General features: G+C 58.1%; 2 protein-coding genes across 3 annotated transcripts; both read right to left on the bottom strand.

Annotated features, from left to right (window-relative positions):
* Nucleotides 1–1022: 1022 nt before the first annotated feature.
* Nucleotides 1023–6577, bottom strand: C24H7orf61 (chromosome 24 C7orf61 homolog). 2 transcript variants are annotated; one of them, XM_006046490.4, is made up of 3 exons: nt 5848–6577; nt 4816–5142; nt 1023–2974 (listed from the first exon to the last, which is right to left on the bottom strand). In XM_006046490.4, the coding sequence occupies exons 1-3, from the start codon at nt 5887–5889 to the stop codon at nt 2741–2743; spliced, it is 603 nt and encodes a 200-aa protein (XP_006046552.2). In that variant the 5' UTR covers nt 5890–6577; the 3' UTR covers nt 1023–2740. The 2 variants fall into 2 exon arrangements, with proteins under 2 accessions (XP_006046552.2, XP_006046553.2); XM_006046491.4 differs by having other exon boundaries at nt 5419–6577.
* A 137-nt stretch (nt 6578–6714) lies between these two features.
* Nucleotides 6715–17645, bottom strand: TSC22D4 (TSC22 domain family member 4). The gene is made up of 5 exons (XM_006046489.4): nt 16955–17645; nt 15356–16469; nt 12927–13093; nt 7830–7878; nt 6715–7389 (listed from the first exon to the last, which is right to left on the bottom strand). Exons 2-5 carry the CDS (start codon nt 16193–16195, stop codon nt 7180–7182), a joined length of 1266 nt encoding a protein of 421 aa, XP_006046551.2. The 5' UTR covers nt 16196–16469; nt 16955–17645; the 3' UTR covers nt 6715–7179.
* Nucleotides 17646–19115: the final 1470 nt, after the last annotated feature.

Genomic DNA, 19115 nt, shown 5'->3' on the forward strand with positions numbered 1-19115 from the left:
CCACAGGAAAGGGCTGAGTGGGTAGGAATCCCACCCCCCACCCCCAAGACAAATCTCCACCCCAGGAGATCCTGTATGCCTTCCCTCGAGTTGAGGACTTCTTCCTCACATCCCAACATGGGCCTTCCCCATGGTTCTGGACTGGATTACTTGGAGTGGGGAGGAAGGAGGCCGCCTGAGTGCACTGAGACATCAAGGAAAAGTCAGTTCCATGGACTTTCCCCCTCCATCCCACCTCCTTCTCTCCCTTAAGTCTCCTGCCTCCATTTGGCCAAGTCCAGACAGGACTCCATCAAGTCTGGAGAGGGAGAGACGGTGGGAGGTGCCAGCAGTTCCCTTGGCTGCTGGCTGAACTCACCTTCTTCCTTCCCTCCCCTCCCATTCTAAAGACAGAAGAATGGGAGCAGCATTCCTTCCGACAGCCACAAGCCCGTTGGCTCCGGGGCCTGTAGGTACTTGCAAGGCTATTTACCAGTGATCCTCAGGAGCAACAGTCCTTCATCCTCCCCTCCCATCCCTGAAACCTTAGATCCTCAATAGGAGGAGGAGCTCATTTCTAAGGATTTGGTGGGGGGGGGAGGGCAAATTTTGGACCTCAGACAGTGAGGGACTACTCCAGAGCCCCGGGACCCATTAAACCTCCAGGCTTCCTGGGACCCAGACCCACCATGCCTTGCTCCACCCCAGAACAGTTCCTGGCACATAGTGGAGATGTGATGAGAGCCCCAGAACTGAGCCACTATGTATTAGTGTTTTGAGTCCCTGCCTGGCTTCAGGCTAAACTCAGGACTCATTCCTGGAGAGGTGACGGCAGTCACACATGCAACACCTGCTGTGTAACATGTACCTGTGTGTAACTTGCATGTAACATGTCCTCTGTGAGCTAGACTCATTCGTTTGATGAAGGAAAGCGACACGACCTTAAACATGACCTTTCTGTCCCTCAGTTTCCCTCTCTAAAAAATAGAAGTGATAATATGTCATCATAACAGCCATTTGTGAGAATTACTTAGAACAAGACATAAAAATAGTCACAGTGGGTGTTTAATAAGGGGTGGCTGGCATTATCAGGGCTGTAAACGTTGGGGTGTGGTGCACAGCTAACAGGCTCAGGGTAGCAGCGCTGCAGGACACAGGGCAGGGCAGCCCGGGGTTGCTCCCGACTTTGGGGAAAGGCCACCCAGTCCCCCGCCAAGGAGCCCAACTTTGCCAGAGCTGCCGGGGGTGGGGAGCGGGCAAGAGGAGTTTGCTGACTTTTTTACTGAATTCGGTGCTTCCAGAAGACCGTTCCTGGGACTCCTCTCCGGCTCCCAGCTTTGCTCACGCCCGCCGCCTCCTACTCACAGCTAACCTCCGGCTGAGCCAGACGCTGCCTCACAGCCGTCCCTCCCCCGCTCCTCGGGCCTCTGCTGCCCCCTAGGCTTGGTCGCGGTCGCCAACCCTTGCTCCTTCCTCGACCTCCAAGGCCTGGGGACTCTGTGCTTAGTGGCTCAGTCGCATCCGACTCTCTGCGACCCCATGGAGTTCAGCCCACCAGGCTCCTCTGTCCATGGGGATTCTCCAGGCAAGAGCACTGGAGTGGGTTGCCATGCCCTCCTCCAGGGGGAATCTTCCCAACCCAGGGATCGAACCCGGGTCTCCCGCATTGCAGGCGGATTCTTTACCGTCTGAGCCACCAAGGAAGCATCCCTGAATTTTGCCGCCTTGCAAAATGCGCTGCTTTAACTAGGGGAGCCACCTCTGCGCCCTCGCGTGGCCGGGCAAGAGGGCAAGCTAAGGAGGGAGAGGGGACTTGGGCCTCCACGGCCTCCCCTCGCTCGCGTGGCCTCCCGCGCCTCAACCTCGCGTCAGATCGCCGCGGACTCCTCCCGCCGCTGGTCCCGAGGAGCCAGGTGGACATCCAGCTTAGCCCTCCGCCCGCGACCCCGCGGGCCCGGGCCGGGCCCTCTCCCAGCGGCGGCCCCACCTCGCCCCCGGGAACCCTGGGAGATGTAGTTTTCGGTAGCTCTTGGCGGGAGCGGGGTCAGGGGGTGGCCGCCGGCCCTGATGCGTGTCCGCGGCTGTCAAGTGCGGGACCCTGACCCTCGCTGGGGCCCGGCCCAGGAGGGCCGGAGAGGCAGAGCAGTGGGCTGGCTGCGGAGGCGGAGATTCCAGCGCGGTCTCGTTCAGCGAGGGGCCTTGGACAAGCCCCGTAGCATCTGCAACAGTCAGTCTTGCAGGATTTCCAGGGAGAGCGCGGGCTCAGCACCCGGTTCCCAGCGTATCCTCAATGAACCGGTGCCGATACCTGGTACCGTGACAGGCGGGACAGAGTCCCCAAAGGCCTTCGGCCCTGAGAAGCGTGTGGACCCAGGGCCAGACCCCCCTCCACCGCCACACCGCAACCCCCCAGCAGGTCCAGAGATGACTCCCACACGTGTCCAGGTTGGAGCCTCAGGCCGCCCTCTCATATCCCACCCAGGTTCCCCTCGTGGCCTCTGGCCACCCACAAACACACTACATCTACTCGGAAATATCTGATATTATTTCCCAACATTTTGATAATTCTTTTTACAAATTGAATAAAAGGAATGAAGGGGAGCGTATGTGGGACCCCCCCCAGCCAGGCCTTCAGGTCTTGATGGGAGGTGACAGTGTGACAACTTCTCCTCACTCACAATTCCTGGCCTGCTGCTCTAACCTCTCCCATCAACCTTACCTAAGAGTGAGGTGGGGGCTTTCTGAGGATGTGGGGTTCCCCCTAGAGGGGACTCCGGGCATCCTGTTTCAGACCCTGAGCTGGGTCGGGCTGGGGGCCCATGTGGGCCCGGAGGTGGCGCCGGCGCCGTCTCTCCTGCCGGCGGGCCAGCTGCCGCAGCTGCTTCCGGATGGCCCAAAGCACCAGGTACACTTCCCGCAGCATCGCAGCCTCTCGCGACTCCAGGGGGGACCAGGTCTTCATCTGGGAGGCAACTGAGGTAGAACTCACAGATGACTGTGAAAGAGAGAAGATGAGCACAGGTGAACAGCGTGGTCTAGGGAGAACCTGCTGGTGAAAACACCTGCAGATAAACAGCAAGGCTTGTTTAATACCATCTCTTCTGTCCGGCAACAGCTTGGGTACCGCCTCCTCCAGAAAGCCTTCTGGGGCTGTCTCTACTCTCGGGTTTGCCCTGTTACACCACGTATTATACACGATTTGTTCTGTGGACTCATCTGTTTTCAATACCAGCATGCAAATTCTTGGAAGCCAGGGACCATGTCTGACCTACCTTTGAGTCCCCACTAGAGTTCCAGGGAGAAATGAAGGACAGTCTCCAACCCAAAGCTCTCTCCTGAACTCAGGCCTGTATTTCCCACTGCCCCCTAGACATGTCCCTGAAGATGTACTTTGACACCTCAACTTATCCTGTCCCAACGCCCTAAACTCGCCACTCTCTTCCCTCAGTCGGCTCTGCTCCCAGTGAATGGCTCCAGCCTGCTTTGACCTCTGTCTGTCCCTCTCCCCTCACCACCACCCAATCAAGCACCTGGCACAACAGTTCTACCTCTTAAATATCCCTCCAACCCATTAGTTTGTTCTACCTGATGCCTCCCTCCCCATCCAGAACATTCTTCCCTGCTGACCTGAACTGCAGCACCTCCAGTGGGTCTTCCTGCCTCTCTGCTCCTGGCCCCTTCTGACTTCCCTCCACAGGGCGCTGGGTGAACTTTTATTTTATTTTTTGACTGCGCTGAGCAGCCTATGGGATCTTAGTTCCCCAATCAGGGACTGAACCCAGTTTTCAGCAGTGAGAGCTCCGAGTCCTAACCACTGGGATGCCAGTGAATTCCCAAGGTGAACTTTTAAAAATTATTATTAATGTAGTAATACATTATTCAAAACCAAAATAAACTGACTTGGTAGTGAGCTAGACATTTCCCTTTTTAAACTAAAATTTTGACTTTGAGATAATTGTAGACTCCCATGCACTTGTGAGAAATGAATTCCTTATTCTGTTTACAATAGTAAAATCTTTTGTAAAGATTTTCCCTTTATTTTCCCTCAGTAGTAAAATCTTTCAGATCTTTAGTTCATAGGATATTGACATCAATACAATCCACCGATCTGCATTTTTCTCATATTTCCCTGGTTCTACTGGCACTCATTTGTGTGTTGGATTCTACCCAATTTTATATCCTCTGTGCAGGCTCAGGTATCCAATGACCATACTGAAGATACAGGAGATTTCCATCCGCACAAGGATTCCTCATGTTGCCCTTTTATAACCAATCCACCTCCCCCAACTCTCTCTCTGTAGCACAGCCCCTGGAAACCACTAAACCACTAATCGGGTCACCATTTGTCTAATTCTGTTATTTCTGGAATGGTATATAATGTAAGTGGGATCATAATATATATATATATATATATATAAACTTTTGGATTTGCTGTTTTCACTCAGCATAATTCCCTTGAGAGCCATCCAAGTTGTTGTATGTATCAATATTGTTCCTTTTCATGGCTGAGCAGCATTCCAGAGTATGGATATAGCGAAGTTTAACCACTCATTCTTTGAAGGACATGTGGGTTGTTTGGGGCTATTATGAATCAAGCTGCTATGAACATCATGTACAGATTTTTGTGTGAACATAAATTTTCATTTATCTGGGATAAATGCCCAAGAGTACAATCACCAGGCCATATGATAATTGCATGTTTAGTCTGATAAGAAGTGACCAAACTGTTTTTCCGGTGTGGCCACACCATTTTACATTCCCACCGGCATGAATGAGCAAGGGGAATCTGGGAGGGGAAGGAGGGGCTGCTGGGGACAAAGGGGACATAGTGCTGACCTTCCAGCTGCACATCTGCCAGCCAGACTGCAGGGCGGAGGCCATGAGCGTGGAGACGGACTTGACGGCCGCCTGGGGCAGCTGCAACAGTGATCTCCGACGGCGACCCGCCTCCACCGCAGCCCCATCCATGGTGGTCTTGGCTAACAGGCAGGGGTCAACCACCTTAGGGGACACATCCATCTTGGAGACCTTAGCCTCCTTGGGGGGTTCAACCAACTTGAAAGTCTCAGACACCTTGAAAGCCTTCTCCACCTTCAACTCATTTTTCTTGGAGTCAGTATGATCCATGATGACTGACTTAGCTTTGTGTTTCCAGAAGAAAACCTACGAACCGAGACAGGGAGAGGAGGGACAGAAGAGAGGAGGCAGAGCAAGAGAAAACTGTCAGGTGAAGGGAAGGCCCAGAGAAGGGGCAGCTGTGTCCTGGCCTCCCCGCCAGCTGTCCCATCCCTCACCTCCTCCCTCCCCGGCTTGTCTGGCCACCGGAGGCCAGGAGGGGCAGGAGGCCAAGTGAGGGAGTGGGGGGTTTCTGTGACCTGGAGGTCACTGACCAGCATCCCCCACCCCAGCATGTCGGGAGAAAGGGGCTCTGAAACTTACCCAGCGGCTAATCTTTTGCCAAATCCATCGGAAGAACTTAATAACCACTGCCATTTCTCCCGCTTACACGAGCCCCAAGAAGGGGGCAGAAATAGCATTTAATTCAGTGGGGACGGGGAGGGGAGAGGCTGCAGGCCAGTGGCCGCCACCTAAGGGGTCTCTGGGGAACTTCAGGCACAGCAGTGAAGAAAGAAATAGGAATCCAGGAGGAAAGATCCCTACAGTGAGTAATCCTAGGTCCTTCCTCCCCTCCCTGAGACAGGGAGAGGAGACAAAAGTGGATGAGAACCCAGAGGGCGAGAGAGTTCTAGACCATTGTGAGAGTCTGCCTGGCCCTGACCCCAACCCCCGAGGCCCTTCCAGGACCCCCAGAGCCAATCCCTGTGCCCTCGACCTTCTTTCCCCCAAATCCAAGGAAGGGAAACTCACAGTTAGTGAACACATCCCTGGTGCTCCTAGGGCATTTCCCATGTATGAGCCATGTAACCCCTCCCAGCTGCCCTTCAGGTAGGCATTCTTGTCAGGGCCATTTCACCCAGGAGGAAGCTGAGATTCGGGGAAACCAGGAGAGTCTGCCGAAGTCATAAATCTAGGGAGCCACAGGGCAGGGAGTCCAAACCCCAAGTCAGCCTCCAGGATCCCGCGCTCAGTAGGTCCCCGCGAGTTCAGGCCGGGGCCCTCCCGAGTGGCGGCTGCTGCTTCCCTGCCTCTCCACTAGATGGGGTCCTTCTCCCCACCTGCCTCTTCCGCCTGGGACGGGAGCTGAGGCTGTCAGGGAGGGGCCTGCTCACCCGCAGGGGCCTAGCGTCAGCCAGCTGGGGGTGGAGGCCACGGAGGCTGGCCAGGCCTGGCGAGGGCATAGTGTGCCCGGGGAGCCTGGCCCACACCCAGCGTTGAGACAAGGGGCCCATTCAGGGCCCCCCGCCCCGCCCCCAAGCAGCCACCCGGATCCAGCCCGCAGAGGGGACACGCTGGGAAGCTGGGTGGGGGGGGGGGGGGATCCTGCACAATCACCAAAGGCCCCATTGTTCCCCTGTCCCCCACCAGCACGTGGGCCGATGCCCCCCCCTTCCCCACTCCCTCTGCCTTGCCTGGCCTGCCCCTTCCCAGGACCCAGGCCGTGGGCTCCCTTTTCCTCCCACATCTCCCACGCTGAGCCACCTCCCCCCCCACACCCCCCCCGGCCCGGGCAAGAGCTTTAGAGGAGCCCACAGCCTCAGTTTTTCTCCCACAAGTGGAAACTGGTGGTGCTGGTCCCCTATCTGGGCGCCAAGCAACAAGATGCCAACCTCCAGATTCAAGTTTCTTCGGATTTTTTAATTATCATTATTATTTCAATAACAACCTGAATCCCAGAACTTCCAGATACACTGTCCGTCCTCCCTCTCCTGGCAGAAGAACAGGGGGCGCGCTCCAGGGAACAAGGTGGGGGCGGCTGCCAGGGAGCCTCCAACTCCCCCGAGCCATCTATCGCAGGGGGTCCCAGAACACTGACGGCTGGGAAGGGAGGAGGGGGGCTCTGTCCAATGTCCCATCCCGATGCCCCCCTTCCTCCGTCAATGTGCAGGGATGCCCCAGCCCAGTCCCCGGGCATTGCAGGGACATCAAGGAAGGGTGGGGCCAGGCCCCTTCTCAGCCTTCGACTCCCATCCCCGGGGATCAGGGGGCATTAAAGCTGCATAGGAAGAGGGGGCAGGCAGCTGGCACAAGGCCTAGCAGCTGTGGTGGCCCCCCAAAGGCACATTGTGAGGGAAGGGAGGCTCAGACTGAGGGCCCATTGGGCGCTGGGGGTCCAAGCCGGGGGGCCCCCGAGGAAGGCAGCTGCGCCAGCTGCTCGGGGCTGGCCAGGGCACGCAGCAGCCCGTTCTCCTGCTCCAGCGCCGCGTTCCGCTCCGCCAGGTCCCGGATCTGCTCCTTCAGCACCTCCACCTCCTCCCGGACCGCAAACATGAGGTGGGACTTCACCAAGTCCTGGGGGGTCCAGGGACAGGCAAAGAAGTGTCAGGGGTCCCAGGCCACCACCCCACCCTCAGCCCCTGCCCGGTGCCTTGAGGAGGTGGGTGTTAAGAGATGCCCCTGCTCCCAGATGACGGGGGAGGGCTGGGGAAGAAGAAGTCAGCCAGGGAAGGAGCAGGGTGTGAGGGACGGGGGTGGGTAAGGACGCTGGACAGAGGCAAGGTCAGGGCTCAAAGACAGAGATGGGGGCCTGAAGCAGGCTAGGAACCAGTGTATGTTGAGGGTTCAGGTGGAGACAAGAGCGGGTGGCGGATCCAAGGGAACCCAGCTGGGAGCAGGTTGAGCAGCTGGGAGTCAGTATATCCCTAATAACGGAGGGGATGGAGCTTCGGGGCTGGGGCCTGGGCATCAGCACGCGGACCGGGACCTGCTGGGATCAAGATGGCTTCTCTTACCATGGCTTGTTCGATCTTGTTGTCAATGCCAACCAGGCTTCCGGAGCCACTGGAGAGACACAGGGAGATGAGAGGTGAGGAGAAGGAAGGGGTGCCAGGCCAGGTGTCTGGACAGCCCAGCCCACTGCCTTCCAGGTGCTTCCTCGGCATGGGCTCTGGCCTCCTCCATGAGCCCTATTCGCCGCAGCCTCCCACCCAGACCCCTGCCTGTACCTGTGACAGTAGAGAATCAGGGACAGGAGGGTTTTGTCCATCCCCCGGCGGGGTGAGGGCCGCTGCCCGGGCCCCCCTAGGCCCCGGTGGGGTGGGGGTCCAGATGCCCCTCGGATGGGGGATGCTCCCCGAGGCGAGCAAGGAGAAGAGACACAGCCCCTTTTCCGGGGAGGTGCTGGAGCCATCCCCACCACTCGGGTCTCATAGGAGGATACCAGGGACTTGACAGACACCCCTGGCTGGGCCATGCCCAAGGAGAAAGGGTCCTCAGGCCTCCCCAGAGGGAGAGGGCTGCAGCAGAAGGACCGCCTGGGGGGCTCAAAGCCCCCCGGGCAGAGCAGAGTCTGGCTGGTGCCAGGCAGGCAGAAGGGAGACAGTGCCTAGGGGGTGCTGGCGTGATAGATATACACCATCCCCCAGGGCAAAGCCTGGCTGCTATTGGCTCCTCAGGGACACGGGGACCCCCTCCCGCCCGCTCCATGGTGGGCGGGAATTCCCAGACACGGTCAGCGCCAGTGTCCCCTTCTTACCCTGGCACCAATCCCAGCACAGAGGGGAGGGGGCCGACTGAGGACAGTCAGCTGGTGGGCCGAGTCGGGGGAGGGGCTGCGGGGCCAGAAGCCTGGGTCAGGGAGAGCTGTGAAGGGGGAGCCTGGCCCTGGGAGGCCTCTTCCCACCTCTGACCCCATCCTGCCCCCTCCGGGTGAACACTGGCCTCCCTCAAGGCCTCAGCTGCTCTCGGCTGGGAGGTGAGAAAGAGAGTGGAGGTGATGGGGTGGGGGGGCGTCTCCGATGTGCATGTGGTCTCCCTTGGACTAGAAGCATCTCCCTGAAGCACGAAGGCCGCATCAGGGGTGGCCCCTGGGGCCCAGCCAGAGGGTGCCCCACACCTCCTACAGTGAGGGTGAGGAGGAATGGGAAAGGTTACCACAGCAACAGAAAAAGCCTGAAAGACAAGTACCAGCCTATGGAACCCGGAACCCGGGTCTGGTATCTGGGATCTCAGAGGGAGCGAGAACTTAAGAAGAGGTGGGAAGGGGAGGCTGGAGGTGGGATCCTGGGGAAGAGGTGCAGGTGCTTTGAAGATTCCTGGGAGCTGATGGCGGGGAGGGGAGAGCAGGTCTGGCTGCAGTTTACTAAGTGGCCACCAGAGGTCGACTCAAGCCTGGCTCAATGGTCCCCAGGGCCAGGCTCTGGGTCCCAGAATCTGGCTCTCCCCCAAGCTGGTCTCTCCATGGCCCAGGGCCTGCACTGTCCTTTGCGCCCTGTCCTCTCCTCAAAGGCTCCCTCTCCTTACCCCGTGGCTCACCACCCACCCTGTCAGCTTCTGCCTCAGCCGCCTCAGCCCTCCACCCATACCCACCTCCCACCCCAGTACCGCAGGAGCCCCGATCCTGACCTCTGGCCCCCAGCTTCGCCCCTCTCAGGGAAAGGTGGCCCCAATACCCCCACATGCTGAATGCCTCGCCCTTGTGCTCCCTTGTCAAGCCCTCTCTCCTGGTTGTCAGTTCCAACTTGCTTCCCCATGGGGGGAATTAGCACTCAACCCAAGGTGACCCTTGCATGGGGCCCTGCAGCCAGGAAGAGAGCACGAGGGCACTGGGAATTTTCCATTTCCCATCCAAGGTCTGGGTGCGGAAGCCGCTGACAGGTGGAGTAACCAACAGGGTGACCAGGCCTGCGAGGGCAGGATAGGGTGAGGTAGGGGAAGGACATCTGGGACACTCGGGGTTGGCGGGGAGAGGACAAGATTAAGAGCAGAGGAAGGGCCAGCCGGCTGGAGCATCTAAGCAGTTTTCAAGGTGTTTCAAACCAAGACACCTGGGTGGAGACGGAGCCACCAAAGAACCCCCACCCTCAGCAGTACACAGAGACCAAAGAGGGGCAGATCCGCAGGAGTAGGAAAACTGGCCTTGCCTGGCGGAGGCTCAGTAAAGATGCCAAGTAAGTTGTTCCTTCTTGCCAGAAATAAAGGAAAAATACAACAATAAACATTTGTTGGCTGATAGATGATTATCTCCTGTTTGTTTGTCTAGCGCTGGAGAGGTTTTGACAGCACTTTCCACTGGCACTTTCTAACATTAGCATTTCAAGGGACCAGGACTCTGGCAACCCAAGTCCTCCCTTTGAGAACCCCCGAGTGAGGGACCGCTGGCACTGTGCTGGAATTCCTGATCAGGGTCTGGAGTGGGAAGCTTGAAGTTGACTGAATGGGATCAGCCTTCACCACAAGCCCCCAAAGCAACTTTGTGTGAGTCAGAATAAAATCCTTCAAAACACTTATCGCCATCTTCTCGAAAACGGTCATGACTTCAAGTGTGAGTGGTGCCCCCTGGAGTTGTGCAGTACATAACAGGGGACTCTGGCCCTGCAGGACTCAGGTCCTGGGACAAGGATAGCAGTAGAGGCTAGTCCTTCTTTTTGAAGGTCAAACGAAACAGCCTCAAAATGAGGATCGGAGGAAGCAACTGGACACCTAGGAGAGTGGGGGGGTTTCCGATGCTGAAGACAAGGGCCAGCCCTGCTTCCTCACCGCGTTTTGAGGAGCCCCGAGGGGCTGGGCCAGAGGTCAACCAAGTGGCATCCGGCTGCCCTGTCTATACTCCCTCCCAGATCTGTGGTGCCCCTGGGGTGGGGCCAGGCCAGGGAGCGGAGGATGGCTCCTCGCCTGGATTGGGAGAGCTGTCTCTGCCTCTATCCTGGAGAGAAAGGGCATCCCAGAGATGGCTGTCTCCGCCTCTCCTCTTGGGACACAGGCATTTCAGTAGGAGAGTGGAGAGAAAGTGGCTTTGGGGGCCGACCCAGGCTCCAACAGCAGGCCTGCCACTTACTAGCGGGGTGACTTTGGACAAGTTTCTAAAACCTCCGTCCTTGGAGTCTCAGTTTTCTTCATCTAGAAAGAGGGATCATGGAGTTGCTCTTAGAATTATGTGAGATAAGAAGTAGCATCTGACCCCAAGGAAGCACTAGATAAACAAACGCACCATTTATTTCCTGAGTTCCTAGAATTTATTCCTTGTAATACTTGGATCCCCCATGCTGGCCATCTACCCAACCATCCACCTATCCCCTCATCCATCCATCCATCCATTTATTCAAGTACTTTTCAGCCTCCAGGCCCTGTTGGGGCAGAAAGGTTCTTGCAACCCAGGAGCATGTGAACAGTTTGATTTCACCATGCACCCTCTGTTCTCCCATCCCCAGATTTCTAGAATGGTCAGGCACCCCCAACTCCCCACCTGGGATTCAGACACTTAATATGCCAGCCCACTCTCCCTAATCAAAAGGGAGGCCCCATGCCACTCATATACCCTGTTCTGCCAGCTCCAGGCACACCAGAGAAATGAGGTGGGGGCTACACACCCCATTCCAGGGGGCCAAGGAGGTAGCCCAACCCAAACCCGCTGGCCCAGCAGGGTGGAGCAGGAGGGGCTGGGCTGGGCCTGAGCCCCAGAGGCTTGGAGCTCAGCAGGGTAAAGTGGAGGCTGGGAGGCAGACCGGTCAGACTGGGGTGTTTGAGGGGGTGGGACAGTGGGAGGAAGGGAGGGAGGAACAGCCCAAAAGAATAGAGCTCAGGAGGCTTCTGGAAGCAGAACTTGCTAAGAGAAAGTAGGAGGCTGGCCTCTGAAATCAACAGAGGTGGAGGAGGGAAGGGAGCCCTCCATGCCAGCAAGCCTCCCAAGTGGGAGTGGGAGTGGGAGCGGGTGGGAATCGCTGAGAATAGCAGCCATGAGGGCAGGTGACTCTCCTGGCCGACCTCGCACCTCACTCATTCCCTAGAGGAGGGAACCCAGAGGTGGCCCGACCCACCCCTGCTCTGTCCCTCATTCTCCAGTGCCCCCAGCAGGCCCCTCACCCCTCCGTCCCATTGGCTATCACCCCTTCTCTTTCCTCTCTGCCCCACCTCAAACACTCAGTCCCTGATTCGAGGGGAGGGGGGCACCACTTGAGTGCAAGACAGGAAGGACAGACTCCCCTCTGGAACAAGTCCCCTGGCACCCACAATGCCCTGCCCCTTGGTGGCCTCCAAACAGGAAGTCCCTCCCCGCAAGGGCTTCAAACAGGAAGTCCCACTCCTCCTCCAAAATGAAAGTGGCGACTCCCTGGCCCCTTTCCTGGGCTCCTGTCAGTCCACAGCCAGAAGGCAGTCGCTTGACCATCTGACTCGCCATTTTGTCCCTCCCCTTTTGGTTTGCTGACATTCCTATGTTGAAACCTGGCCCTCAGAACAGGAAGTTCTGCCCACCGTGCCATGAACAGGACACTCTCTCCTGAAGGGTAAACCCCAGCAGATCCTGCTCTTCTGTGCCTTCCCTGTGACCGACAGCCAGCCTCTCCATGGCTCGGGCTTGGCCTTGGCCTCTGGGAAGGGCTCAGAGCCCAGGGTGACCCTAGTGCAGAGAAGAGAAACTTAGGGACCTGCTTTCTTGGTACCAGAGGTCCTGGGACCCTAAAGTAGTCTGCATGGAGTCCGAGGATGTCACCTCTACAGTCAGGAGTCCCACTGCCCTTGGGAGGGAGCGGGGGAATGGGGAGGAGACCAACTCCCCATTCTGGTCTCCTGCACAGTTGCCAGTAAATTCTTAGGGTTGGCCAGATGATCGCTAAATCTGCAAGAGCTCTGGAATTTGACAACAATGACTCCCTTCAAACTCAAAAAAAAAGTCTACAATTTGACAGTCTTAAGCCAGAGAGTCCCACCCAGCTCTCTCCACAGAGAGGGGAGTAGGTCTCAAATCAGCTTTGCCCAGTTTCATGCCCAGGCCGGGCTTCTCTGTTTAAGAAGTCCTTTCCAAGTTCAAGCTGGGGGGAAGGACACCTACCAGGCAGTTTCCCTGCGGTTATCCCAGGTGCTGGGTGTGGGGGGAGCCGGAGCCCACCTACCTATCATCATCGCTGTCCAGGTGGCCACTGATGGCCAGCATGGAGCGGGCGAAGTTGAGGCTCTGGGCAGCCACTGTTCCAAAGGGGTCTGGAGACTTGTGAACCAGACTGGCATCGGGGAAGAAGTAGAGGGCTGGGGAGCTGGGGCGAGAGTCGACTGGGGGCACCTGGAGACAGACAGGTAGGAACCGTCACATTGAGCAAGAGAAAGGATCCAGCCACGTTACAACTTGCCTAGTGGTCTTCCTCCCGCCCCAGCTCTCCCCACACACCCCCTCTGTCTTCTGAGGACACAGGAGTCCTTCCCCCATAGACCTCCTTTCCCCTGGCTCTGGGGAAGGCACTGGGCAGGTACTAGAGGCAAGGGAAACAGGGACTATCCTGAGGACTGGGTTGACTGGCTTCCAAAAAGTGGCTCATGGGGTATCACAGAGGGGCTCTGGTCTGCCCACCAGTACCCTTCGCCCACCTAAGCCAGGACCCCTAATCAGAGGCTAGTCAGAGAGTGTGCCTTCTGTCACCTGACTTCTTAAGGCGACTCAAATGTCAGTTCCTCAGAGGGGCATTTCTGCATCCTTTGACTTGTGAGTTCCACTAAACTGTTCTATTTTTTTTTTTATAGTCCCTACTGTTATCTGAAATAAAATTATTTTTGCCTCTCTGCTGCTGGAAGGTAAGCTCCAGAGGGCAGAGCTTATAGTTTGTTCAATAGCTATTTGTAGAATGAATGAATCCTCAGAAACTGGTCCTCCGCCTTCTCCCCGCTCACCCCCCCTCTGCCCATTTTAGTCTCTCCTCTCAAACTTCTAGGGACTCAGGTGAAGTTCTGCTCCTAAGCTTGGCGCTCGGGGGCTGGTGGGGGGAGAAATTGCGGAGACGGATGGAGGTGGAGCCTGGGCGTGGACCCACACAGCCCAACAGGCGCTAGAGGTGGCTGCAAAAGGGCGGGGGCCACAGGAACAAGACGCCTCTGTGAGGCCCCAGGAGGCCCCGGCTTCTCGGAAAAGTCAAGAACAGAGAGTCCAAGGTGGTTGGCGGCACTAAACACGAGGAAGGGGACCCAGGTGGTGCCCCCAGCCCTCCTTCAGGCCCCTGTTAGAAGCAACCCAGGGAGAAGAGGCCTGGGGGAGTGGAGATGGAGACAGACTTGGGGGCAGGGAAACAACAGCATGGATATCTGCACGCAGGAAGAGATCAGGGCGTGGGGGAAGGAAAGGGAGCTGGGGGCACAGAGGGGAGAGGGGCAGGCCCAGGGGACGCTCAGGCAGGGCTCAAGGTTAGAGAGAGCCGAGGCTAGGGGCAAAGGGGGCTTGCTTTGGAAGCGTGTGGGGAGAGGGACCAGTAAAGGACACACATCTTCTCCCCTGGGGTAGGAACTGAATGAAAGAACTCAAGAAAAGTGGGGGGGCGGCATGAGAGATGTGCATTTGAGGCCAGGAGGGGGTGGGGGAGCCGGTCCTGACTGGTCCTGACAAGGCCCAGACACACAGTCGCAGGTTATTTTTACACTGTGGTTTGTGCCCAAGGCCAGGAAGGGGAAAAGTTCTCATCCTCACACTCCCTGCCTTGCGTCCAAGGTGTTATTTTCTCCTTCAGGACAGATGCATCCAACAGCCCCCCCCCCCTCCCGCCCCCGGCTGCCCACCCCCTCCACCCACAAGGACCCAGGCATCCTGCCTCCCAGCCCAGACTTGTTCCTCTTCTGGAGCAAAGGATTGAGCCCTTTCTTGGCCGTCTCCCACCTCTCTCCTGCTCCACGGTGGCCACCCCCAGTGATTGATCTTGGAGAGGCTCAGACAACTGGGGGTAGAAAGGATAAACCAGCCCAAGTCCCATCCTTGTAACAGGTTCCCTCACCCCCACCCAATTCTTCAATGTCTTGGGATGAAGCTAGAGATGGGGCTGGGAGGGTGGCTAGTGAAAAGAAAGAAGATCCCCTTCCTCAACTGGAGAGGGGACTGCAGAGGAGAGATTTACAGCAGAGTGCCTACTTTTTCTCTTGTCCCCCAACCTCAGCAGCTTCCAGAGGCCCAACTACCCCAGCACTGCCTGGGGTCTCCACCCTCAAAGCCTGAAGAAGTGAGACCAAGACAGAAGGTGAAGGCCAAAGTGAGGAGGCCACATCTCCACGACAGACGGAACTGGGCTACATGGAGATGGACACTCAGGTCAAAGGCAACACACGGAAGGCCAAAGAGAAAGAAAGGACAGAAAGTGGGGAAGAGGGAGCCTAAGAGAGAAAACAGGGCCACGTAAGGAGCAGGAATGGGCTTCCAAGTGAGATGGCAGGAAGAAAAAAGACGGGCAGTCTGATCTGACAGACTGGTGACTGGGGAGCAGGCAGAGGTCAGTATAGAAGGTCAGTATAGAAGTGGGGGCCAAGCACCGCCCCTTGGGTGTCTGCCCAAACCCTGGAACCCAGCTCTTACCTGTCCCATCTCCTCTGGAGCAACCAACTCCATTCTCAGCCGCAGGGCTCCATCCTTCACACGGGACAGTGGAGGGGTCCCCGTCGCTGCCGACACTGCGGAACCTCCTGCCTCTGCTTCTACCCTCAAGGTGGGCAGGGGTGTGGCAGCCCGGGAAGGGCCCGCGCTATCCCCAGTCCCGGGCTCTGGGGGGCGCTGCTGGGGTGGGGAGGCCGACAGTGGGGGTGTCTCCACCTTGGCCTTGCCGGGCACTGCCAGCTGGCCCAGTCCCCCAGTGAAGGAGCGGGCCTGAGGTCCAGGGGAGGTGGGGGGCGGGCGGAGCCAGGAGGTGGGGACCTGAGACAGGCCTGGCTGTGGGGTAGGGGTGCCCAGGCCCAAGCTGGCCAGCTCCAACCTGGAATCCAAAGATCTGCCCCCGTTGCCCCCTGAGGCCCCTCGAATACCCTCCAGGAGCCGGCTGAAGCTAGGGGGCTCCAGGTCTCTCTCGTAAACATCCACACATGTCCAACGGCCTCGGCGATAAGGCTCTCCCAGGCCTTGGGGCAGCTTCACCACCCGGAAACGGGAGGCGGGGGCCCCAGGCGGCGGGGAGCCGTTCCGGGGGGTGCTCTTGCCCCCTGGCTCGGGGTTGGGCTCCCCATTGGGCAGGCGGGGTGGGGGCCCGGTGGGGGCTGGGGCTGGTAGCCCAGTGGGGGCTGGGGCTGATGGCCCGGTTGGGGCCGGTGGCCCAGGGGGGGCCGGCAGGGCAGGGGCATCTGAACCCCCTGGGCTCCCCGGGCCCTCGTAGTCCAAGGTGACGCTGGTGATTTGGAAACTACTCTTCTTCTTGCCCCCACTCATGGTCTCTGGGGCTCAGGACTGGGCCAAGGTGGGCAGGGGGTTGGTGGTGGCTCTTCAAGGGGCTCAGGCACCCCTGGAGCAGGGGGGCCACATGGCGGGGACATCAGGGCCCCTGCGGATGTCTGGGTCCGACATGGCAGGAGGGCCTTCTGGGAACTGGGGGGTGCCTGGCTGGTGAAGGGAGAACAGGGCAGGGGAGGCTGCGGGAGTGGGGGGGCAGGGGCAGGTTTTTCCTGCTGCTGTCGTTGCTGAACTCCAGAGCTGAGTTTGCAAACTAGAAAGAGAAGGAGAGGGAGAGAGAGAGAGAGAGAGAGAGTGTGTGTGTGTGTGAGAAAGCAGTGGGCAGGCCACCTCTGGGGCTTCCTCTCTGGGGAGCAGAATGGGGGAGGAAGGGGAAACCGCCAGACACCCAAAGACAAAGACAGAAATGACAGAGACCCGAGCAGAGGGAACAGAAATGACAGAGAACCCGAGCAGATCCTGGCGGGAGCAGAGAGCAGGAAGAGGTAGCTCAGACCCAAAGTTGGGCATTTCTCCCTGGGATTCAAACTCGTGCGAACCCAAGTTGTTGCAAGAGCAAGGGCTCCCAGGTCTGGGTGAACAGGGGTGAAGCTGCTCCTCAGCACAGCCAGGCCTCGGGGGGGCCTGTGCTGGGCCTCCGAGCGCTCCCCCAGCACCACACCCCAACCCCCCGCACCCCAGCTCCCCTATCCCCCGGGCAGGCTCTGCCCCGGTGCCCCTCCCAGCCTAGAGCCCTACCTCTCGACGGCGGCCACCGAGCTGGGCCGGGGGTCCCGGCCGCCTAACGTGTGGGACTGTCCCTTCCCCAGGGCCTCCTTGGCCCCAGCAGCGCGGGGTGGGGGTGGGGGGGGCGCGCAGGCAGCGATCAGAGGCTGTCGGGTTCTCTTCGGGGGCCGCACCTCGCCCCGCAAGGCATCTCCGCGGAAAGTTTGCTGTCCAGAAAAGAAGGAACTCCCGCCTCCTTGGCGGAGCTCAGGCGCGGCCTCTGAGGTCCCCAGGCTCGGCGGACTGAAGCGAGAGGGGGGCGGCTCAGCCCCCTCCCCCCGATCCCGCAGGTGCTGCCGCCTCGGTGGTCGTCGCGGCGACGGGCCCTCCCAAGTCTCCTCCCGCGTGGCACCGATGGGTCCCTCTCCGCTCCTCTCGGTCTTTTTCTTTCTGGGCTGTTGACAACCCCCACACCAGGAAGTCCTGCCTCCTCGGGCCTGCTGACTGCTCCTCTCCTCCTCCTCCTTCCCCTCTTCCTCCCCTTCCTCCGCCCTCTCTCGCTCCTGGGGCTCCCGGCCAGCTGGCCCGGGGCCAGGTCTGCCACCGCCACTGCTGGTGCGGCTGCCGCTGCCGCCGCTGCTGCTGCGGGGGCCCCGGGACAGGCTGCCTTAACCCCACACCTGCTGGGCCGCAGCCCAGCGCTTCCTCGGAGGGAGGGGCCGCGGAGGGCGGAGAGAAAGGGGGAGGAGTCTGCGGGGAGGCTAGGGATTCCCTTACTCGTAGGCACTTGCTGCCATTGGCCTACGGACGCGCGGAGGCGTGGGGAGGAACTCAACCAGGGTTCCGCCGGGTGCCTGCCACCCCATCAGCGCCCAGTAAATGGTTCTGGTGCTGCTATTGTCATATCTTCGCTGGCTTTCACAGTAACCGAACGAGGGAGATACCGTTTTTCTCCCCTGCTCTTATTTTTTCAAGTGGATCTTTGTGGCAATTTTCAAACATGCCCCTACGTAGAGAGAACGATAAAAGGAACTCCTAAAGGACCCGAGATGCAGTTTCGACAATTCTCAGCTCACAGCCGAACTTGTTTCATCTATACCCTCAAAATCTTTCGTGATATTGTGCTGGAGTATTTGAATCAAACCCCAAACATCGCACTCTTCCTCTTGTGAGATGTGGAAATGGAGACCCAGGAGGTTCAAAAAGGCTGTCAGTGATGGCGCAGGGTCACTTCTCACTCCGGTGTGTCCTTGTCTGGCTCCCTAGATAGGGAGAAACCACGAAGACGCGCTAAGGAAGGTGCTGACTTGCATTTTCTCTACCAACCGCTGTTCACACATGAGCACCCATACAGATGTGCCCGCCTGGAGGAGGAACCTGGCTGGCCACAAACCCTGACCCTTTCCCACCCCCTCCTCTCACCCTTCCCATCCCCTGCTCACCATGGAGAATCCACACACACTCATTAAGTGCCTACTGTGGGCTTGACGAGACTGAGCCACCAACACTTTCACTTTCATCTGCTTGGCAACATTCTGAAGGGAACTGTTTCAGCAAAAGCAGGGTTTAATGACCACATCTGCTGCCACTCCCAGGTTGGTCATATGGAACTCTTTCCAAGCATATTAAAATTCTTCATATTTGTCCATTTCACATAATTAGCTCATGGATTCTCAAAACAGCCCAGGGCAGACATGGGGTGGGTTTTGAGCTCCAGTGTCTAAGCTGAGGAAACTGAGGCTTGGGTTACTTGCCCAAGGCCTAGCATTTGACGCCATTGAGACTAGCTGACCCGTCCTTCCTTCCTCAGGTTAGCTCATGGAAAATTTTAACCACCCTTTAAGCAAAAACAAAACAAAACCCCTTCCCCCCAGTTTATGTATTTCTTCTTCATCTCTTTGTTAACATGCATCTGCACTCCTCTCTCTCTCTCTTCATGGCAACAACGGCTACCACAGCCAGATCCCGAGGCCTCCCAAGTGGTGAGGTCCAGGAAACAGCCTCCCACACAACCCCTCACCCCACTCTCTCCCCTCTGGCAAAATTCACAACACAGCCCCGCGGCTCCGCCCCCAGAGCCTCCTTCCTTCTGCGATGACTAGCTACAAACTATTCAAACTTATCTTTGAATCCTCCCCTTCCCACCAACTCAGACACTTGGCATCAACTTAGGCTCCTCCGTGTCTACAGTCCC

Source organism: Bubalus bubalis, chromosome 24, assembly GCF_019923935.1.
Source record: "Bubalus bubalis isolate 160015118507 breed Murrah chromosome 24, NDDB_SH_1, whole genome shotgun sequence".
NCBI classification, from domain to species: Eukaryota; Metazoa; Chordata; class Mammalia; order Artiodactyla; family Bovidae; genus Bubalus; species Bubalus bubalis.